The sequence below is a fragment of the Vombatus ursinus genome, unplaced genomic scaffold, assembly GCF_900497805.2.
Source record: "Vombatus ursinus unplaced genomic scaffold, bare-nosed wombat genome assembly UNPS02014784.1, whole genome shotgun sequence".
Taxonomy (NCBI): Eukaryota; Metazoa; Chordata; class Mammalia; order Diprotodontia; family Vombatidae; genus Vombatus; species Vombatus ursinus.
The window spans coordinates 7,161,817-7,186,277 of record NW_020954562.1 but is presented as its reverse complement, the minus strand read 5'-3'; the positions used below and the strand labels follow the sequence as shown (position 1 = coordinate 7,186,277).

At 39.5% G+C, this 24,461-nt stretch overlaps 1 protein-coding gene across 1 annotated transcript in view; it reads left to right on the top strand.

Moving 5' to 3' along the window:
- TTC29 (tetratricopeptide repeat domain 29) overlaps positions 1-24,461 on the top strand; it is a 200,583-nt gene that overhangs the window by 74,885 nt on the left and 101,237 nt on the right. The window contains exon 9 of the mRNA XM_027866816.1: positions 20,623-20,796. Within this exon, the coding sequence (XP_027722617.1) occupies positions 20,623-20,796 (174 nt within the window). The remainder of the gene's footprint in view (positions 1-20,622; positions 20,797-24,461) is intronic.

Here is a 24,461-nt window from a genome sequence, read left to right as displayed (position 1 = left end):
TCCCCTACACCAAAAATATACCTGTCCTGTGTTTCCTATCAGCTAGCAAAGTAATATGATAAATTAATGTCCCTTGAGTTATTAATGATTGATGATAGTTTAATGAGTTAACGAAGTACCAAGGATATTTAGATTTTAAGAGAGATCTCAGGGAGATACAGAACTCTATTGTGTAGGAATAAGTCTCTAAGGCTGGACTGTTAAACACTGAGCCAAGACATCTCTAGCAGCTCTCAAACCATATTATATGGAGAGAAGGCCTGCAAAGTCTTCCTGGAGTATCAACCTCATGAAACATAATGCTTTTTCATTAATAGAACAGTGAGATACTATATTTGCATTACTTCTTGTTATTGGTCTGTATTTTTGGTATTGTAATTTGATGTATTATTATGGATTGATCTAGAGGCAAACATACAATCTTCAGCCTTTCCAACTTGGTATAAACTTGAAGGGCTTTTATATCACTGGCATGGTCTTGGAAAACCCAAGGTCATCCCCATGCCATGGTGAAGAGTGGAAAGAAGGTTTTGTTCAAGTATAAATGAAAGCTTTTTAAAGACATCCTATTCTCCTAGATCTCTTTCTAACCATTTAAATCAAAAGTTCCCAACCTGGGTATATGTACACACAAGGTTATGAGATGCTTGTCAAAAAGTACAGGGAAAATCTGGCAAAGAATTATGCCATGATATTGAAAAATGCAGGAAATTTCACATTGACTTCCAGTCAACGAAGTTACAGAATTTTTGGAGTACTCTTGGAGAAGAAAAATCAATTAATCTCTTTATTTTATATCTTATGTGCATATACATGGTAAATTCTAGAATATATTTCCTTTCATAGTAAATAAGAGGTAGAGGAATAAAAAGATAAGGGGTACAGGGAACCCCTAATCTAACTGCCCTCTCCCTAACCCTTTTGCTGATTCCTCATGGACTTTCCTGACCTGAAAATGAGAGTTGTCCAAGATTCTGTCTTTGGCTTTTTATTCCTTCTCTGTCTACAACTTCTTGTAGTAGTGTTATTTCTTTCTGTGACTTGAACTAGAGATTCTTTGCAGATAAATCCAAAATCCACATTTCTAGCCCAAGCCTCTCATTTGCTCTCCCAACCTGCATCTCTGACTTCATATAGGACATATGATCATAGATCATAGGTTGGGATCTTTGATTTTTTTATAGCCCAAAGGGAACACATTTTATAAATGAGAAATTTGAGAATGCAAGAGTCTAGAGCTTGCCCAGGGCCATGCAGGTAAAGCCTAGACTTAAACCCAGCTTTTCTAATTCCAAATACAATGCTGTTTACATTGTACCATGCTGCATCACCTGTACTCAAATTGATTGAAAAGAATTGCTGAAGATAAGTCTTGAGTAAGACACTGAATACCTTCCTGCCACAGATGTTGTTTTTATTACTACTACTGGTCAAAGGCAAGAGATGAGCAGAAGGAAAGGGTAGATTTTGGAAGGGAGTAGCTGAAAGGTACTGGCCTTAAAAGTCATGGCCTCAGATGTCTACTCACAACATGCACCACAAGCATTCAAGGAAACAAGTTGACCTCATTCAAGTCATTGAAATGTAGTGGGGTGGAACTCAAAATTAGAAGTGTAGACTTTATTCAAAAGGAACAGAATAAATAAGATGGAAGCTGGAGAATGTTTGAAGCAATCAGGAAGACCTTGATTCAAATCCTGCCACACTTAACTCGCTATATGACCTTACACAATTTACTTAATCTTTCAGGGCCTTAGTTTCCTCATCTGCAAAGTGAAGGAATTGGACTTGATGAAACTTCTAAGTTTCATCTAGCTCTAAATCCAGGATCTTGTGATTCTAAGATATACTCATATGAGGACATCTGTGAATTGGAGGGGGGAAGCATGGTGAAGAGCACTTGGACGAAGGTCAATGTAAGCAAAAACAGAAAAGATACTATCATCAGAGGATACTACAAAATCACCTGAACAGAAAGAGGAAATAGATGAGCAATTTAGAAAACAGATTATGAGCCTAGCACAGAGGCATATTTGTCATAGGTAAGTGACTTCCTTTATTCAGACATCTGCAGGAAGAAGAAGAACGAGGAGGAGGAGAAGGAGGAGGAGGAGGAGGAGGAGGAGAGCTAATAATTTTTTGACTTGCATTAATAATGATTTTATTTCTTGAAGGGTGGAGGCACCAACAAGGAAAACTTATCCAAAAATGTAATTCTTACTTCTAAGGAGAAACTAGTAGCTAGAGTTGAAATTATGGAAATGAACCTTATAGGAAAATAACTACTTCATCTTAGAGTTGGACTATGTTGGAGAGCAGAGGAAAACTGACCATAGTGGAGCATATACCCTAATGTTGGGAAGAGCAGATTCCAAAAGGTTCAGAAAAGGAAGAGCTAGGATTCTGTGAACTAAAATGGCATGAGGAAACAGTGCAGGAGTAATGGGAAACTCTCAAGAATGAAATCCTGAAGACACAAAGAAGAGAAATCAGTTCTGATGAGGAATTAAAGGGGAAATTACAATTTTAAAAGACACACATGAAAGTTAGAAGCACTGGCCCCATGAGAATACTTTCAGGAGTGCCAAGGCCCAGAATGAGCTGAGACCATCAAGGAAAACAAAATGGAGGGTGGCTGTTGTTGTTGTGGTCATTGTCAATGTCATTATATTGGGGAAAAGAGGAGTAACAAAGAAAGGAAAGTAGCTTTCCAAAAAGTGAAAGGGATGATAACTGATTACAGAAAAGGCAGAGCTATTTAGCTCTCATATTGCTTCTGTTTTCTCTGCCAAGAAGACACTTTGTACTAGAAAACAAAGCATAAAACTATCTAAAAGGAAAGTGATGCACAAGATAAATTAGGGCTATAGAAAGCAAGCACCTAGCTACATCTGCTGAATTTGAGTCTCCAGGCCTATTAGAACTAAATGTGTGGCTTCAGTTGAAAGAACTGGCACTTGTATTGATTACAAGTTACTATTAGTCTTCTTGCAAAGATCATAAAGAAAATGTGAGACACTGCATGATTGGAGTAGGATGAATGTTGCCCTAATTTTAAAAAGGAGGTGGGGAGAAAATGGAGAGTGAAAATTATAGTGAGTTTAACCAGATGTTAGCAATGGACTTTAATCACCCAGTCAATAAACATTTATTTAGCACCTACTATGTGCCAGGCACTATGCTGATTGCTGGGGATACAAATCTGAAAAAGAATCTAATGAGGGAAAACCTAGACAAAATAAAGCTGAAAAAGGAGAGAGGATGAAAGGGAAGGAATAACAAAGAGGTTTAAAGTAGTGTACCAGGTAAGAAATGAAAAGATGGCTAGTCTAGGGGGGCTTCCTTAAATGGAGAATTTAGGAGGCGCTCTTTGCTCCGTATTCCATTCAGAGGGGTCACATATTTTCTCATGTTATTCTTAAGAATAATATAGAGGGATGTAGGCTAGATAATGGTGATTTTAGATGGAGAAAGAACCGGTTAAATGGCCAGATTTGGTACGTAGTAATTAATGAAAGGAGGTGTCCATTGGAATGCCTGCACCATTGAACCTATTTATCACTGACTTGAGTAAAGATACAGTTGACCTCTTCATCAAATGTGTAGATAATACAAAAATGGAAGGGGCGGCTAACATACTGCGTGATGGAATCAGGATCCAAGAATACCTTGACAGGATAGAACACTGGGCTGAATTTGATAAGATGAAATTGATTAGTGATAAATATAATGTCTTCTACCTGGGTTAAAAAAAAATCAACTTCAGCTTGCCTTTTAGCCCCAAATCATATGCCATGACTTATATTAAGCCTTTCCTGATCCCCTGAGGGAATACTTTGACATTCAGACCTCACAGAATAAGTTTTCTAATTCATTGATTCTAATACCTTGTTAGATCCCTGATCTTATCAATGTGGGCTCTTTTCTAGCGATGCACATTGCAATCCATTTGTGCCTTCCTGTTTGTGAGACTATAGTCTAGTCTATACCTTCCTGTAAATCATCTACAAAGAGGGTCCATGCAAGACTGAGGGCCTGCATTGAATTCACTTGATGCATTGTGTAGATACCATGGGAACACAAGGACTGTCCCTCAGTTATCTTTCTCTCTATATTTTTGTTGTTTAGTCGTTTCAGTCATGTATGACTCTAGTCATACAGCAAGTAAGTGTCTGAGGTCAGATGTGGCCTCAGGAAGATAAGTCACACAGACTTTAGGCATGGTACTCTATCAACTGTACCACCTAGCTCTCCCTCTCTCTATATATAAACAGCCTTTGTTTTTTCCACTAGTCACACATCCCTCTGAAGGCATTTTTATACTATTTCTTGTGCACAATTCTTAATTTACAGTGTGTTTCAACCTATTCCCACCCACCATGCCCCTCTCTGTTGCCCTTTGGGTGACCCTCAAGTCTAATTCTTTGAAAACTAGAGTGTTCTGTTACTTACAGCTATAGAGAATCCCCAGAAGACTATCGTCCTTTAAAAGATCAGCCTTTGTCGGTTGGTTGGTTTTGTATAGGAAGAAATTTTGGGTTATTAAAAGCACTATGAGTTTCCAGCCCAGTCTCCTCCTCCAGTTCAATGCTATACCAAACCCATTATCCATTTGCAGGGTTGGTCCAAGGTATATGGACTGATGGACCAGCTCATGTGTTGTCCATCCAACTGCATATCATAACATTGACAATAGTAGTTCTTCATCCATTTAGTTCTCCACACATAGATATTTGCTGGAGAAGAAAATGGTAAATCACTCCGTTATCTTTGCCAAGAAAACCCCAAATGGGGTCACAAAAGGGTTGGACACGACTAAGACGACTGAACGACAATGACCAACTTATCCAAACTTTGGATTTTTCCCAGTTCTGTGATCCTATAATAGATTGGCTCTGAATGTATGAAAATCATCAAATCCAACTCCTTTATTTTGCAGTGTGTAATAGTGGAAGGAGCAGAAGGATTGCCGTCAGAAGCTACTTGAGTCCAATTCAAGCCCTGATCCTTACCTGGATGGTCCCTTCCCTTTCCGTGGCTTCATGTTAGATCAAGTCTGCCCAACCTGTGGCCTGTGGACTACCAAAGGATTTTGAGCAGATGCTTTCCTCTATATTTTTTGGGGGGCCACCCAAAATCCTTTGGCATGCCACAGGCCTCAGGTTGTGCAAGCGTGTGTTAGATTATTGTCATTATAAGACTATGGAATCATACCTATAATTATCTCCCATGATACCTAGCACAGTGCTTAGCATACAGTGAGCACTTTATAAATGTTTATTGGGGCAGCTAGGTGGCGTGGTGGATAAAACTCCTGCCTTGGAGTCAGGAGGACCTGAGTTCAAATCCAGCCTCAGAACTTGAAACTTACTAGCTGTGTGACCTTGGACAAGTCACTTAACCATGATTGCCTCACCAAAAAAAATGTTTATCAAAGAAAGATAGAGGGAGAGTAAAAAGAAGGAAGGTGGGAAAGAAGGAAGGAAGGAAAGAGAAAAGAAGAAAGGGAAGAAGAGAAGAACAAGGAAGGAGGAAAGGAAAGAAAGGAAGGATGGAAAAATTTTATGGTCACCTTTATTTTATAGTTTGGGAGGTGTTGTAATATAGTGGAAAGGGTACTGGAATTGTAGTCAGAACATTGGATTTGAGTCCCAGGTCAAACACTTACTAACTGTATAATTAGCTTAGTACAGTGCCAGGTATATGCCATTTAATAATTTCTTTTCATTTGTTTATTTGACTCTGGACAAGTTACACAGCTAATAAGTGTTTGACTGAAGACTCAAAAATCCAGGGTCTTAGCTAGACATTTCATTTTTTGAGATTCTCTGAGACTCAGTTTCCTCATCTGTAAAATGGGCATAATCCACCATTTTACTACCTAGTTCATAAGACTATTGTACAGAAAGATCTTTATAAACTGCACAAGTCAGCATGTAAATATGAGTTGCTACTAGTATTATAGATGAAGACACTGAGAGGCTAAGTTACTTGTTCTCCAAGTCAGCTGATTCTCAGACCCATACCCCCAGCCTTGCTAGTTGACGCTTATTACACCACAGCATACCAAATGGCCACTAGCACATTTTATAAGTACTGTGAACTGACCTTCATTTCTCCAGTGGATACAGAACTGAATAGAGAGTTTGAAAACAGTTACTCATGTAGGACTCCACTTAAAACGTTGTTGAGTTTTATTTTTAAATTCACACGACTGCCAAACTTTGCATAGAAGAGGCAGGTACGTGCCTTGTAGGAGCATAGCCATTGATTAGCCGTTTCAAATGCTTCTGGGTCTAAAAAAGAATGAAAATAAGTTACAAAAACTGAACAAAACGGAGAAGAAAGTTCAAAGAAACATCAGGAGCAGGGAGATGAGTAACAGAGAGTTATAATCATGACCAATGTTAAAAAGGACTTAAAACTTGATTTATTCACAGATGTGAAGTAGGGAGTACAAGTATTACAGGCCTCGTTTTACAGATGAGGAAACCAAGGTGTTCTGTAAGAGTAAGTGAGTTGGGGCAGCTAGGTGGTGCAGTGGATAGAGCTCTGGCCTTGGAGTCAGGAGAACCTGAGTTCAAATCCGGGCCATAGACACTTGACATTTACTAGCTGTGTGACCCTGGGCAAGTCACTTAACCCCTATTGTCTCACTAAAAAGTAAAAAAAAAAAAAAAGAGTAAATGACTTAACATGACTATTGTGGAAATATGTATAACCTATATCAGATTGCTTACTGTCTTGGGGAGAGGGAAAGGGAAAATTTTACAACTCAAAATCTTACAAAAAGGAATATTAAAAACTATCTTTACATGTAATTGGAAAAAACTAAATACTATTAAATAGGAAAAAAGAGTAAGTAACTTACCCGTGATCACAAGTAAATATTTGAGAAGGGATTTGAACTGAGGATCTCTAAGTTTTAGTGCTCTTTCCACCACATGGTGACAACAGGAATAAAGCACCCTTTGGTTACAACAATTAGGAGAAAATAAAGATGATAGAGACCAAGATATAAATCAGATAGGATTTCAGATTTGGCAGAGAAGAATATTAAGCACAACTCAGGGAAAAAACCTAGGGCAGAATTCCAGTCATAGATACTGTCAGTCAGTAGACATTTATTAAGCACCTACTATGTGCTAGTCACTATACTAAGCAGTGGGGATTCAGAAAGAGGCAAAAGATAGTCCCTGCCCTCAAGGAGCTCATAGTCTAATAGGGGAGATAGCATGCAAACAAATATACTTTATGTATGTATGTATGTATCTCAAGCTAGGTACAGGAAAAATGGGAAATAATTAAGGGAAGGAAGGCACTAGAATTAAGGTTTGGGAAAGGCTTCCTATAGGAGTTTAGATGAGACTTACATGCTTTGTTCTTGGGTCTTTTCTTGATGATGGATGGGCAGATCCATATTTAGCATAGACGTGTATTTGGAAAAAATTATCCCAAAGTGTTATAGCTTAGGCTATAAAGAATGTTTATGCAATCAAAGATTTAGAACTAGAAGGAACCTTGGAGTTAATCTAGTCCAATGCCTTCATTTTACAGATGAGGAAACTGAGCCCCAAGAAGATAAATGACTTACCCAAGATCACACAAGTTGTCAGTGACAGCCACAGTTTATGAACCCAGGTCTTTTTTTTATTCCAAATCCAGTATCAGTTAGTAACTGAACTAAGATTTGACCATCAGGCCTCTCAGTCCAAATCCAGTGTTATTTCCATTATAAAATGCCCATGTTGTGTTTTCCTATTCATGAGAGCCCCTAAGTAGAGAAAAGAAACAAGACAAAATCAGAAATTTTGTTTTCTTGGAATCACAGACAGGATAGTGAGTGGAAAGAACACTGGCTTTGGAACCGGGGTTCAAAGCCCGCCTCTGATACTCACTACTTGTGTGACCTTGGACAAGTCACTTCAACTTACTTGGCCTCAGTTTCCTTATTTGTAAAATGAAGATATTGGACTAGATGAGGTCACTTCCTCCTCTAGATTTATGATCCTAAGATCAGATGATTGAGAACATCTAAAATGAGATTGGGGGAAGTGAGAGGAGGACCATTATATACTTAGCTTAGTACCAGGACCATTAATTAGTCAATCAATCCATAAACATTTATTAAATGTCTACCATGTGTCAGGCACTGTGCTAAACGTGAAGGATACAAACACAAAGAAAAAGAAAGGTCCTGTCCTTGAGGAAGTTACCATCTAATGGAGAAGACAGTTCAGAAAAGAGAGCTGAAAGGGAGAGGGGAGGAGAAGAAAGTGCCTGGAGGGAGGGCATCGTGGAGAAGTCCAAAACCAGTGAGAAGGGCATGTGGCTAGGCAAGAAATGAAGAAATGACTGGCCTGGATGCCATATTTAAATGGAGGCTTTGGAAGGAGCTCTCCCCTTCACCCTCCAGCCAGAGGAGTGGAGGGTCCTGGGGATCAGAGGTAGAAGGGACCTGAGAAACCACCTAAGCCAATCCCTTTATTTTACAGATGAGCAAACTGAGGAGCAGAGTGGTAAACTGACTTGCAGAAAGTCATCAGTTATTAAAGGGCTTGGCTGAGATTTGAACCCAGATTCTCTGGCTCCAACTTCCAAGGCCCAAATCTCACTCCAACAATAATGATCTGTGCTACTCTCTATGTAGATTTCAGTTATCTATATGGTTCCCATGAATAATTGAATAATCTATGGTTTAAATGGCATCACTAGTATTTCAGAAGGATAACCTGATGGTTTCACACAAAGATCATGGCTCTTCCTTCCATTATAGCTAACTTAATCTCTTCATATGCAGATTACTTAACTTCTCAGTTTAATGAGGATAGTGCTTATGGATATTGCATTGAGATAAAAATCCCAATGGAATGGGGTTTTTTTAACTTTATTGGCCCTTATTATTACATTGCAGATAATTTAACTATAATTTTCCCCAAATTTAATTAAACATATTCATTTTCCTAGTGAGCTTATAGCAATAAGAGTATACCATATATGTGGAAGGTTTTTTTTTCAACGTGTTTATAAAATGGCAGATATGAAAAAGAAGACTTTGCAGACGGCTCAGTGCAATAGAAAGAATGTTAGATTTAGAACCCAAAGTCCCAGGAATCAAAGATCCTTAGTGAAAATCCCAGATCTTCCCCCCCAGCTGTGTGACCTTGGATAAGTCCTTTCCCCTTTGCTGAGATTTTGTTTCTCATCTGTAAAATGGAGCAATTGAACTAAATGATCTCCCAGGTCCCTTCCATGTTTAAATCCATAACCTTATGACTTTCTGAGTAAATAATATAAGCATGATTGAATTTGCCGTCAGGTCACCTTCTTGAGCTATCAAAATCAAGCAACCTATCATTTTTTTGTGGTATGGAGTTGCATGGAAATAGGAATCAATTCATCGATCCACAAGCATTTATTAAGTGCCTACTATGTGCCAGTTAGGCACAGTGAAAAGATATAATGAAATGGAATAAAAAGTTTTATCACAAATTTGCTGTTTTTAGTAAAGTATTAAAATATTGCTAAGGACCTTAACAATACATAGTGTGGTGCCAGTATTTCTGTGAGCTCTCTATGAGCACAGAAAAGTCTGATGCTAACTCTGAAAAGGCAAACAGCCTTTTGCTGTTTTATGTTTAGCTTATCTGTTATTTCAGAGCTGATCAAAAGCATCCATTGCAGTGCATAGAATAAATCACACCTCTAAATAAACCACTAAAGAATGTTAAATCGATGTAAGTGATTTGAGTCATATTAATATTTAAAACATCTCTGTCCCAAGCCTCTTTATGACTACATACAGCAATAATAACTACCATTTCCCTCTGCCATTTTTCATATTATAATATTTCATAGTAAACTGTGTGGAAATATCCTCTTTTAGCACTGAAATGGACGCATAGGATTTCAGCTGCCTATTTACGCTTAAACGTCTGTGATTTTATTCAGCCAGTAAACGTATCTTCCATTAAGACATTGATTGTACTCTTTGCAAAAACTAAAACTGAGAAAGAATGCAATGTTTGGGATTTTTTTAATGAAAAAAGCTTCTTTCATTGGCATTTTTTTTTTAGCAAATTTGACTTTGTTATATGGATTTTGAGTTGAGCCAATCTTTTAGAAATTTTCTGTCTATATGAACATTACATGTACAATTTATCAATTGCAATCTCAATATTTTTTGAAAGTGGTTTTATGGATTTTTATATGTAGGAATAAAACTCTTACTAAGGGTCCAATGGACTACTGCTGGGTAATCTCCCCTACACAGTTCTGGGCACTGGAGCATGCCTATGCGTATGCTCCAACTGTAGGGTCTTCCAAGGCTGTGGTTATTTGACAGCCAGGTATATTCATATAGACACAGCAGTGTGATAAGAGCAGTCCCTACGTCTGGATCACAGTATCACCCTGCCAAGGTATCTCTGAGCAGTTTCTGTATTTGTACTCACCCCAGTCTCCAGCCTTGTCCGGCACATTCTCTTCATCTCCTTCTCAGCCTCTTTCTGCCTTTTGCCTTTTATGTGCTTTAGGAACCTCAGTTTTTTCCCTTCCCAGGTCCCTTCCATCTGCTTGTGTGTCAGTGGGGCCCTTCTGCCAAAACATCTAGTGGAGGAATTCTCCAGACAAGAGGGCTGAAGGCTCATCCCTGCTCCCATCTTCTCCTGCCTCCCCGCTTGTCACTGCTCAGCTCTCAAGCCCCACACTGGCTTGTTTTGTCAATAACCATTTATTTGTTGCCGGGATGGTAGCAGCCATTACATCTGACCTCCCTGTTTCATCAATTATGGATAGATTATTGGATGTGAACATCTGCAGAAGCTCACTGCTGAACTCACCTCCTGGCTGGGATTAGATCAAGTATTAAACTGTTGTTTATTGTCAGGCCAAAACTCTACTGGGAAGCTGGGGGATTCCAAGGTAAGCAAAGCCCCCATCAGTAAGTACCAAAAATTGGTTAGTATCTCCACTGTTTCCCTGAAGATTCTAGCCATTTATTATTTACACTTATTACTCGTTGTTATAACATACTTGATAAAAGCTCTTGGCAGGCCTCCTGTTGCCAGCTATTGTCACATCTGTCAGGACCGCAACGATTCATAAATTGTTTTCTTTCCTCTCCTATCGCTCCGAAAGGGTAAGGGATGAAGCACCTTCCCAGTGCAAACAGATGAAGATGGGGCTATTGGGTTTTATTTCCTGGAAATGTGTTCACATGGCCTGATATGAAAACATGACATTCTGGATCTAAATTAGGGTTTACCGAGTTGACCAGAATAATGGCTTGTGGCGGGAGAGATAACGGATTGCACAAAGACAATGTGCTCCAAATGTTTTTGCAGGGCTTTTGTGGATTTCTGGAAAAAGGAAACCAACATGAATTTTTATTGAATCTTGCTCTAAATGAGGAAGAAATCAAGTAAGAGGGATTACAGATAGATGGTGGCTTTGTGGCAAGGGAAAAGACAAATCTTCCAGTCATCATTGATTCATGCAGAAATATAGAAATTTTCATAGTATTTGGTATTTATTAAAAACTGTTAGGAATTACTCATGAATATAGAATACTTTCCTGATCCTTCCCCTGATGATTGCAAAGGGTTTGAAGCCTAGCGTTAGAGCAGAGAAGGAACATGGATAGGGCATGCAAGGGAAAGGTCAGAAACTTTAGTTTTTAGCCATGCGTGGTCAATTCAATTTAACAAACATTTATTAAATTATCAGGCAGCCAGATGATACAGTTGTTAAGAGAGATAGACTTGGGGTCAGGAAGACCTGAGTTCAAGTCCTCTTTTAAACACTAGCTGTGTGATTCTGAGCAAACCACTTAACTTTTCTCTGCCTCAGTTTCCTCATCTGTAAAATCAGGATAATAAGAGCACCTACCTTCCAGGGTTGTTGTAAGAATCAAATAAGATTATATATATAAAACATTTTACAAACTTTAAAAGCCCTATATAAATGTTAGTTAAGTTACGGGGTATGCTTGAAGTCAGCTCATGTTGACTTGGGTTAGCCAACTGGGCATTTACACCTTGGAAATCAGCAAATGCTACAAATTGATTTATTGTTTCATTGATTGTCTAGACTTAAAAAATTGCTGGAGAAAATGTTAATAATGCAAATTAAAGTTGTGCAGATATTTTTCCCCTGTAAAGAGATGGTTGTTAAACATTTAACTAGCATACCTCTGGCTAAGTATCTAATATGTGTGAGGAACTTTGCTAAGTTCTGTAGGCATAAAGAAAAATAAAATAAAAATCACCCCTGTCCTTAAGGAACTTCCATTCAGTTTGAGTGATACAATACATGGCTTTGGACTTGGAGTCAGGAAGAGCTGGGTTCAAATCCTGCTTCAGGTGTTTATTAGCTGCATGCCTCTGGATGGTCACTTAACCTTTCCATGCCTCAGAAGGGGCTTGGACTTGTACTTGATAGGTTTTAAGCCTCTGAAGCTTACAGCTACACTGACTTTCCTGACATATGGTATGGAGGTGTATGCGTGTCTGTCTGTATGTATGTACATATGTATGTAAAAGTGTATGTTCATATACCTATATGTGAGAATACGTGTGTGGTAGGTGGCACAGTGGATAGAGTACCATGCCTGGAGTCAGGGAGACTCCTTTTCCTGAGTTCAAATCTGGCCTCTGACACTTACTAGCTGTGTGACCCTAGGCAAGTCACTTCACCCTCTTTGCCTCAGTTTCCTCATCTATAAAATTAGCTGGAGAAGGAAATGGCAAACCTCTCCAGTATCTCTGCCAAGAAAACCCCAAATAGGGTCTCGTGAAGAGTCAGACATGACTAAAACAACTCAACAACAAATACAGCATATGCATTATATGTGTGTATATAATATACATCACATGTATCTGTTTATATAATATATACATGTATGTGTATATTTTATATATTTTATATACATACATGCACAGACAAATGGAAAGTGTCCCAAAAGTCATGGTGCAGTTGTAAACTTCAATAAGTGTGGATAGCACACCTATTAAAATAGCTTTATAGCATCTATTATGTGTTAGGCACTGGGGATATAAAGACATTAAAAAAACAGTCCTTGACTTCAAGGGGTTTGCAATCTATTGGAGTGATAACATTATATAGTTGTACATTATTTCCATAATCCATAAAAACATCAAATTTTATATCTGCAAGGGATGAGAGTTGGACAATCTACGGGTGTTTAATGGGGTGGGAGGTTTCTAAGGCTTTGTCTCATAACGCCAACATCTAGAAGACATTAACAGCATTGAAGATTCTAAAGTCGTGTAGAAACAACTGAGCTTAGGTCCTCGTTAACAAGAATAATTAGTTCAATTAGGAGGCTGCTAACTGGCTGGACTCTTTCTCATTCTGGCAATCACACTCCAGATAAGCTGTTCCCAAACCTCCATGCCCTTGTCAGCTATGACCTCATGATTCTGCAGAGTTTCTGCCCATGGAACTCAAGGGTCTCCTCACTACCCACCACAAACGGATTTGTCCTAAGAAGCTGATTTGAGGGTATTTCCTCAGTGTGCTTTGCAGAGCTTTCTGTGGGCACCAAAATTTCTAAGTATGTTTGTACCAGGATCTAGAGCAGGGAGGGACCTTAGATAGCATCTCATCCAATACCCTCATTTCATAAATGTGGAAACTGAGGCTCAAAGTTAAATGCCTTAGCAATGGTCACATTGAGAGTAATTCACAGAGCCAGGACCTCCTGGCACTCAATCCTTCCATTACTAAAGTATATCATACCTACAGCGTACCATTGTACCTATTTTTTAAGTACCCATTTTTTTTAAAAAATGGGCAAGTTCAGCATCTAATATGTGACAAATTGTCCAAATGAGGAGGAACTTCACGAAGGAAGAGCACACGCCCCCAGTAATCAGTACAGGTTTTTGCTGCACTAAGACCACTTCTAGGTTAAAAAAGGTTTAGCAGAATGCCAACTCTTAAAACACTTACATTTTATGTATTTTGTAGTAGGCTGCACACTTCTCCCATCGTCTCTGTTTATTCAATATTACTCTACTTGTAGATAAGAATGACTATTTATTACTCGTCAGATCCTTATGCTTTTTCTGAAGGTCTGTAAGAGCCCCTAAGTGGCATGAGATAGACCATCTTAGTGCTGCTTGCATTATCTGTCTACCACCACCCCCGGCTGGCTCCAGTAACATATCTGTGGATGCTGCTGCCCAGGCGGGTCCTCTGGCTGTTACTGCAGTGCTTGTCAGAAATCATTAGCTCCTGATTCCTTTGACTAATGTTGCAGCTGATTGTCTGAATCATGTTCCAAAACTGCAAATGAGGCAGAACCATCCTTTCTGTTCACCAACTGTGAAATGGCTAAATAGGCCTAGATTGCCAGAAATCAGAGGAAATGTATTTTCAATAACATTTGACAGTGATTTTGAGTACAAGATGGCCACGCTGATTTTTCCCCTTTATCACATAAAGCGTAAATCAGGAGAATTGCCTCCTCCTTTTTTCCCTCTCAAAGTACCATACTTTATCCAGAGGTGGGCAAAACTTTTTGTTACAAGGTGGCACAACGGGGGATTTGCCTAAAATTTAAATTATGCAGGATGTCTCAAGATGTAAGACTCAGTGCCTTCTTATTGGCAGACTAAATAGAAACAGATCTTATTCTCCTTTTTGTATTGTCACCTCTCTGACTTCCCCATATTTGGTTTGTAAGTAGTGTTTGGGACTAGGGGCATTTCTTTAAGCTCTGTCATGACTGATAGGCTTGTAGGTGAAACTGAGGATCAAGCACCTCCATTGTGACTGTTCTGTAATGGATCTCATTTATTTTTACTCTGAGAGATCCTTAATGACTGAAGTAAAGCATGCTCCGCTAAATAGAATGCTTTAGTCTCTCCTTAATATTGACTGGTGTTAGGGAGCTCCTGTTGATAAAAGATGGGGCTAAATTTTGGCCAGAGGAGCTGAGGCTGATGGATAAAGAAGGAAAAGATGGTATATACAAGAAAAAAACCCACAACATTCATATCAGGTCCAGAGAGAAACTATTTAGCTGTGATTATGCTGTCCAAATATTGGCAACTTAAAAACGGTTTATGGTCCAAAAATTCATTTGTAAGGCTGTCGTTTGGAACTTGGAACACATTTTTCCCCCTAGAAACATCTTATGGTTAGGCTCCCAGGTGGATTCAGTGCACACATCCAGCATCTAGCCCAGACTGTAGTCAATCGGTAGTCCTAATAGTACCAGCCTAGGTTCAGGGTCCCCATCTGGTACAAGAGCGAGGAGAGGAAAGAAGACAGTTTCAATCCTTTATCCTGGGTGCAGGGCCAGCTACAGGCACATTTTTGAAAAAGGCAGCATTTGTCTTAGTGAAGGCAAATGAAACCCTACCTTTCTGAAATGGTGGGAAACAAAAAGGCAACCTGGTCCAACATGGGGTGTGTGTGTTGCATACATTCGTGTGTGTGTGTGTGTGTGTGTGTGTGTGTGTGTGTGTGTGTGTGTGCTCGAACAGCACCTGGCTTCCTGTGAGGGAAAAAGAACTTTGAAAGAAGAAAATCCCTGCAAAGGCCTATGCAGAATGAAATACCTCTAAGAACTACACCTATCCCACCCATTCTTCCTCAAATAAGAATGTTAGTAACCCTATTTTTTTTTTATTTTTAAAAAAATTTTTTGGTAACCATATTTTTAAATGCAAATAGTAGATAACAGTTGCCTTGTGGTTTATGGATTGTTTTACTTAACATTTTTTATTAAAATAATGCATGAAACGATGAATTATTCTATAAAACTATGACAGCAGCAAAATCTCTGTATATGGAGTCAAAGGATATGAGTTCAAATCTTGTTGTGGGACATAGGGAAAGTTCCTTCATTTGTTATTCATTTGTTTCATTCTCGTCCCCGTTTTGAGATTTTCTTAGCAAAAATAATGGAGTGGTTTTTCATTTCCTTCTCCAGCCCATTTTGCAGATAAGGAAACTGAGGCAAACAGTGATTAAATGACTTACCCAGCGTCACACAGCTAGTAAGGAAGTGTCTGAGGTCAAATTTGAACTCAGGAAGATGAGTCTTCCTGATTCCATTCCCAGTGCCCTATCCACTGTGCTACCTAGTTGTCCCAGCTTTCCCTTCACTTCAGCGTGCCTCAGTTTCCTCATCTATAAAATGAAGAAATTGGAGCTTCACATAAGATCATAGATTGAGAAAAGGGGCCTTTGATTCTGTCTAATCCAATCACTTCATTTTACAGATTTGACAACTGAGATCCACATTCCTTAAGATTTTACTCAAGGTGACAAAGATCACTAAGTTGCAGAGCAATGAACCCAATTCTTTTGTCAGTCTATCAGTAGACAATTTCTTTTTTTTTAAATGTTTTAATTAATTTATTTTGATTTATCAATAATCACTTCCATATGCTTTTGAGTTTAAAATTTTTCTCCCCCTTCTTCCCTACCATCTTCCCCAAGATGGCACCCAATCTGATATAGGCTATACATTTACATTCCCATTAAACATATTTTCACATTAGTGATATTGTAAGGAAGAATTAGAACCAATAGGAGGAACCACCAGAAGGAGGAAACAAAATACAACAGAAGAAAAAAAAATAGCAAATAGTATGCTTCCATCTGCATTCAAACTCCATAGTTCTTTCTTTGGATGTGGATAGCATTTTCCATCATGAGGCCTTTGGAGATGTCTTAGATCTTTGTATTGGTGAGAAGGGTTAAGTCTATCAATGTTAGTCATCGCATAATGTGGCTGTTATTGTGTATAATGTTCTCCCATCAAGTTCTGGGCTTTTTGCCTCCAAATACAGATGGATTTTTTTCCCTACTATACCATACTACAGATGTTCTGCAATTTTATTTTATCCTCACAATTCTATAAAGTACAAAAATAGTGATACCACTATCCTTATGTTGTCAATGGAGAAGGAAATGGAGTCACAGTGAGGTGCAGTGGGTAGAGCACCGGGCTTGGAGTCAGGAAGACTCATTTTCATGAATTCAAATCTGACCTCAGACATTTACTGGCTATGTGACCCTGGGCAAGTCACTTAACCCCTATTTGCCTCAGTTCCTCATCTGCAAAATGGGGCCACACTGGAGAAGGAAACGGCAAACCACTCCAATATCTTTGTCAAGAAAATCCCATGGACGAAAGTCCATGGAGTCACATGGAAACTAACTGACACACTATGAATGATTGAACAATAAATTGAAGAAAAAGAAGGTGTGAGATGGTACTACTAGCTTATAAATGAGTCATATATTTTAATAAGATTTTATTTTTCCCCAATTACATGCAAAAACAATTTTTAACATTCCTTGGTTTTTGTTAAGTTTTGATTTTCAAATTCTCTTTCTCCCTCCCCTCCCTTCCACCATCCCCAAGGCAATAAGCAGTCATTGGCCCATACCATCACGGAGGCCCCTTCTCCCTCCTGCCCTCCACTGCCGAAGTGATATGAGACACTGAGCTATAGTACAAAGATTAAGAGTAAGAAGGCTAGGGCATGAGTGCCAGCTCAGCCCCTTATTACCTGTGTGACCTTCAGCATATAAGCTGAGTACTGAGAGTGATACCAGGTTTAGAGAAGACTTGGTTCCTGGTGTTGATCCATGAGTGATAAAACACCAACACAGATCTACACATTTTCATCTTCAGTGATTCTTATTCCCAGCTTCCATAGAGAATCTATACAACATGCTGGAGTTTTGCTCTTCTAATGTTTCATGGATTTTAGTGCATCATTCGGACTCTCTGTTATCATTTGCTCTCCATACATGCCTGGCCTCCTCCCTTTCTGGTCACGCATGGCCAGGAAGGCATGTACAAGTCGTCTTGGTAATACGCTATAAATTTCTTGTATGCACCACATACATTTCACTTGAAGAAATTGGGCTAGATAATCTCAGAGATGCTTTTTTTTAGTTATTTGAATCAGTGGAAAGGGCATGGATTTGGAATCAGAAGACCTGCGTTCAAATTGTGTGATTACAAAAGTTATTTTTTTCTCTGTGCCTTGATTTCCTCATTTGTTAAAGAAAAAGGATGCACTAGGTAATTGAGCTACTCATTTCTTATATGACAAAATAAAGCTCCTCAAACTCAGGAGGAGAGTTTTTGTCATTTAACCATATATGAAGGTGAAAGGCAGTGTGAGGTAGGGGATAGAGAGCTAACTTTGGAGTTAGGAAGACCTGCGTTCCATCCTACCTCTGACACATACTGTCTGTGTGACCCTGGGGAAATCACCATAAATAAACAAGCATTTACTAAAAGCCTAGTATGTGCTATGTGTGACAGTACTGGGTTCAAATCCATGCTCAGCCACTCACTAGCTATGTGACCCTGAGCAAGTCACTTTAACCTCTGCCTCAGATTCCTCCTCTGTAAAATGGGCACAATAATAGCCCCTACCTCCCAGGGTTGTTGTGAGGACCGAATGAGAAAATAATTGTAAAGGGCTTATAACACAGTGCCAAGCACATAGTAAGTGCTATATAAATGTAAGATACTATTATTATTATTATCATCATTGTCATTATTGTTACTTGGAGTCAGAAAGAGTCCTGGTTTTGAATTCTGCCTCAGACACTTAGTAAAGTGACCTGGTACAAGTCATTAATCTCCCTGGGCCTCAATTTCCTCATCTATAAAATGAATGGGTTGGACTTAGTGACCTAAGGTCCATCCTAGCTCTGAATCTCTGATCCTCTAATCCTAGGTACGTATGAGCATGAATAGAATCCCAGCACTCAGAGACTATACGCTGCAGAATCAGTGCTAGTCTGCATCGGTAGAGGGAATTTCTACACTGGGACTTCCCTATATCAGTGAAACCACAGATGCAGTCAAACAAAGAAACAAAAACCACCAGATCATTTGAGAGTAAGAAATGTCCAGTTTTCTCTATGTTTCTCTAGCCCACTGACCCTCTCAACCAATGAGAATCCTGATAAAAAAGGCAATGATTCCTTGAAGTCTGTCAATGTGATCTCTGTAGGTAGATTCCACAGCAAACATTTCTTGCCAAAATTGGTGTTTGCAACAACATATTATCAAAACCAGCCTTTTGTTCCTTCTCTCCTTAAGAAAAAAATAACTTTAAGTACTTGGATGGGTTTGTTTTTAGGAGGTAACAGAAATTATGTCAATTTGATTTTAAGCATGTGGGCTTATATTTTGAAAGGAAGGAAGAAAATAAGCATTTAGTAAACACCTACTATGTAAGTAAATACTAAGTAAGCACTGTACTAAGCACTTTTACAATTATTATTCCATTTAATTTATAATCATTATCTCATCTAATTATCACAACAACCCTGCCAGGTAGGTGTTACTATTATCCTTATTTTGTAGTTGAAGAAACTGAGGCAGACAGAGGTTAAGTGTCCTACTCATAGTGATAGAGCTAGGAAGTGTCTGAGGCTGGATTTGAACTCAGATCTTCCTGATTCCTGGCTCAGTTCTCTGTCTACTGCACTATCTAGGTACTTCTTAAAAAGGTCTTCAAGTACTTGGAGGATGTACTCCCTCTAAACCTCTGATGACAAACACATCGCCTAAATCTTTTTAATCTACATCTCATTGACTTATTTCTCCTTTAATCAGGATCATACCAGTAGACCTATAGAGGAATTTATCATATGTAGGAATAACCCTGTACGAACCTTTATTTAGAGTCCACTTAACCTGCTACCTCTTATGTTTCCTCTTTGTTTTCATCTTGACTCATCCCCTCCCCTTTTTATGAAACTTTGATCATACTCAGTACTCAGAGACCTCAGAGATGGGACCAGATTTTTCCTTTCATTAAATATTTTGAACTTGCCAATTTTTTCTCCTCCCTTTTAATATTTGGTTTGTGCTACCAGATACTAACCTTTCAGACCCTGGCTTTGTTATCGACATATTGCTTGACACAGGGGCAGGTCACCAAGTACAGTGGGGCCCTCTTAAGGTGTCTGGCTCTTCATTTAAGGTAGTCTGCTGAGACTGTGCCTTTTTGCTTTTTTTTTTTTTTTTTGCTCAGTTATTCTAAGTTTCTTAGTTGTTCTAAGCTTCCACGGTTTAGCATGCCCTCCCTAATCACTTTAACTCTCATTGATCCCCCTGTCGTCTGAGCTTGAGACTTATTCTGCGTGGCCCCAGAGGGCCAGAGCAATGGATGGAAGCAGCAAGAGGCAAATTTGGGCTTGATATAAGGAAAAATTTCCCAATGGACCCAGAGCCTTAAGCAATTGGGAGTTCTTGCACCTGAAACCAATTCAGTTTAGAGATCATAGATTTAAAGCTAAAAGGGACATCAGCAGTCATCTCATCCAACGTCTGCATTTTACATATGAGGCAAGGCTAAGTGACTTGCTCAGAGATACGGATTACACATGAGGTTTAACTGGACAGCTCCCCTGGTTCCCATTTAATGAACTCTATTCTCCCCATTGCCTCAATTACTCCACTTCATAAGTATTTAGGGAAGTTCATTAACCAGACGTGGTGGAGATCTGTGTTCTCACCCTATTACTAACTAGCTGCTTGATGACCTTGGTAGCAATCCTGTCAGAACCAAGACCCATTGGTCTTTTCATTGTACCATGTTCAAGAGGAGGAGTGGAGAGGGGGAAGAAACAGAGACTCCAGAATCCCCAGAGACCAATGTGCGTTACCGTTACTCCCTGATCTCCAGCACTGTGTGCGTCATGGGTCTTCATATCACATGGATGCAGGCAGTCACCCTGTGCAGCGGTGAGCTCAGGAAGGGGAGGGTGACAAGACTGGTGGGTGGGTGGCATTCCAGGGCTTGGTAAAATGGAGCTGCTTACTTGCTTTTGGCACTCAAAGATCAAAACCTTGGAATCAACTTAGACTCCTCTTCTTTCTTCTCTATGTGTGGCGAGTGAAGAGAGGGGAACAGTTAGAATCATGCTGTAGTAGTATATTTAAAGTTTTTATAGTTGTTTTTCAGACATGCTCAACTTTCACGACCCCATTTGGGGTTTTCTTGGCAGATATACTGGAGTGGTTTGCCATTTCCTTCTCCAGCTCATTTTACAGAGGGGGAAACTGAGGCAAACAGGATGAAGTGAAGTGACTTTCCCAGGGTCATGCAGCTAGCAAGTATCTGAGGTCAGATTTGAACTCAGGAAAATGAGTCTTCCTGACTCCAGGCCCGGCGCTCCATGCACTGCACCACCAGCTGCCCACATTAAAAATTATCCAGCTTTGAAACTTCACACCTTAAAAATTACGAGCACATGATCCCTCATCCTCATATCCCATCAGTTATCATGTCCTGCTGATTACACACCATCTCTCGAATTCATTCCTTCATTTCCTCTCTATCACATACTCTCTTTTATCAGACTTATCTGGGTACTTGTCATGTCCTCCCAGTGGAATGCCCCTTGAGGATATGATAATTGTGTCAATTTTTGTCTTGGTATTCCCAATGCTTAGCATAGTTTATGGTATGTAGTAGGAACTTAATCAATGCTTGTTGGATTGAATTGGAATAAAGTACCTGAGGGCAGATTCTGTGGGATTTGGTTTAGTCTTTGTATCTTGAACACCTGACTAAGTGCCTCACACATTTTAGGTCCTCTATACGTGTTTATTAAATTGAATTGAAAGGTTCAAAGTTGAAGATAAAGGAAGGAAAGAACATTTCAGGTTAGTAGGGACTCAGTGAAGACTTCCTACGGAAGTTACCGCTTGAGCTGGACACAAAGGTGGGTAAGGATTGTTAAACTAAGGGAGCATGGGATGGGACATTCCAGGTACAGGGAAGGGTTCTGATAGTGTAAGTGAGAAGGCAGTGGCCATTTATGAAGGACTGAGCCTATGCCAGCTTGGTGGGAGTAAAGGGTGGTATGTCAAAACCTCATGAAATAAGGCTCGAAAGGTTGGGAGGCTCCACATTATGGAGAGCCTTGAAGGCCAGACTACAAAGTTTGAACTGTGTTTAGGAAACAACAAAAAAAGCTACCACTAAAGAGTTTTTCGCACAACAGTTATGGTTAGTGCTGTGCCGAAGGAAAATTAAGCTGGCAGTGGTGTGGATGATGGATTGGAGGAAAGGGGGCCTAGATTTGGGGGGGGGGACAATTAGAATCCTGTAGGTTAAAGAGTCAGTGCCATGTGTAGATTCATCATTAACAGCCAAAGAACAGCTAATATACTAGGATAGTATAATTATGTGGTAAGCCTGAGCAATAGGTGAGACTCAGGAGACCTGGGTTCTCTTCCCATTTCTGTCACTAGTTTGCTGGGTAACAGTACAAGTTATTTCATATCTCTGGGCCTCAGTTTCCCCATCTGTGAAATGTGGTTATTAGACTGGACAAACTCCAAGATCTTTTCAATTTCTGAGATTTTATGATTGCATTGAGTGGTGGGTCTTTCTCCTGCCAACTGATGTAGCCGCGCGATTCCGTCGATGATTGCTGACATTTGCCTAGGTGACACCTTCTTTTGGTCAAGGATAAAAACTTCTTTCTGCATGGACTTTGCAAACTAAACCTTGATGGTGACTTACTACTGCTTACTAAATACAGTCCAGACTTCTTAGTCTGCCATCCAAAGTTCTCTTTTCTTTAAAAATCAGGCCAGGATTTAAAATTAGGCTAATGGGAATCTGTGTGTCTATCTTCTGGTGGCTAGGTCGTGTGGTGGATAGAGTGCTGGACCTGGAGTCAAGAAGACTTGAGTTCAAATCCAGCCTCAGACACTTGTTAGTTGTGTGACTCTGGGCAAGTCACTTCACCCTGTTGGCCTCAGTTTCCTCATCTGTAAAATGAGCTGGAGAAGGAAATGGCAAACCATGTCAGTATCTCTGCCAAGAAAACTCCAAAAGGGGTCGTAAAGATTTGAACACAACTAAAAACAACAACAACATGGCTATCTTCAGTTCATAACAACATGGCTATCTTCAGTTCATAAAACTTGGCAAAAACCAAGTCATAGAGAGAGTAAGAGAATGAGTTAGGATATCCTTTCTTCCATCTCTCCCTCCATGTTTGGTCTAAGCAAGACCTGCAGTATTCAGGAGCTTCACAATTTTAGGCCTTCAGCTAAGAAAGGTGAATGTTCATTCACTCTATGATATCAGATCCTTAGGAAAGGATAAAAGAATATCCTGAAGGTTATATTAATTGTTGCTGGATTCACCAAGTGTCCAGGTCTGCTTTAACAAAAGAACCAGAATGGTTAATTGTACAAAACTGGCAGGAACCTGAAGATCGAGACAACATAATTCAATGGATAGCCCTTTGACAATAGAATTTTAATGTTATAAGGGACCTTAGAAATAATCTTCATTGTGTTACTTAGTTATTTTTTAGTTGTATCCAACTCTCCATGACCCAACTTGGGGCTTTCTTGGCAAAGATGCTAGAGTAGTTTGCCATTTCCTTCTCCAGCTCATTTTACAGATGAGGAAACTGAGGCCAACAGGGTTAAGTGACTTGCCCAGAGTCATACAGCTAGTAAGTGTCTGAGGGAGGATTTGAACTTTTGTCTTCCTGACTCTAGGTTTTGAGCTCTATCCCCTGCGCTACCCTTACCTAAAGCAGAATTCCTGACAAGTTGTCATCTGGCCTCTGCTTAAGAAACTCCAGTGATGGGGACCTCACTACCTCCTGAGGCACAACCAATTTCACTTTTGCTTTTGGACAGCTCTAATTTTTAAGGAGTTTTTTCATATGTTTATTGAGCTGATAAAAGTCTCAAGTTTATTTTTAATAATTTAATTGTTGCTTAACCCATTATTGCTAGTTTTGCCTTCCAGGGACAAGCAAAAGAGGTCTAATCCCTCTTTTTTATGACAACCTTTCAAATATTTAAAAGCAACTGATTCCTCTTTCTCTCCCTCCCACCACCACCAAGTCTTTTCCAGGCTAACCATTCTCCTCTGCTTTGAGTGATCTGGCACAGAATGCTATCTAGTGTCCTGGCTATCCTGGCCAAATCCTCTGAATCTCACACCAGCAAGTGCCTCCGAGAACACCCAGACTTATCTGAGATGTTTTGTAGTAAACAACGTAAAACCTAGACAGTCGCAGAATTTCTGAGAACTACAATACCTTCTCATATCCTGGCTTCACAGAAGTGATTTCTCAATTAATTGATTTTAGAAGCTGAATTAAAGAGAACCATCCCCTCCTCCCCACACCTCATTTAGATTGCCAGAAGTTGCCTCATACAGTTGGATTTAGGGCATATTCATATCCTCCCTCACACCTCCTCTCTATCCCAAACCTAGCCACATGACTTTCACTAATCCTTTCTTAGAAATGTGCAAAAAGGATTTCCATAGAGGGTCTTTAGAGATTTCTTGTGTCCTCATGTGTGTAATAGGTTGAGTCAAGTAACAATGAGGAAAGAAGAAAGAATGGGATTTCATTTTATGTATTTTTCCTCCTGCCCATTGGAAAGAAAAAAAAAA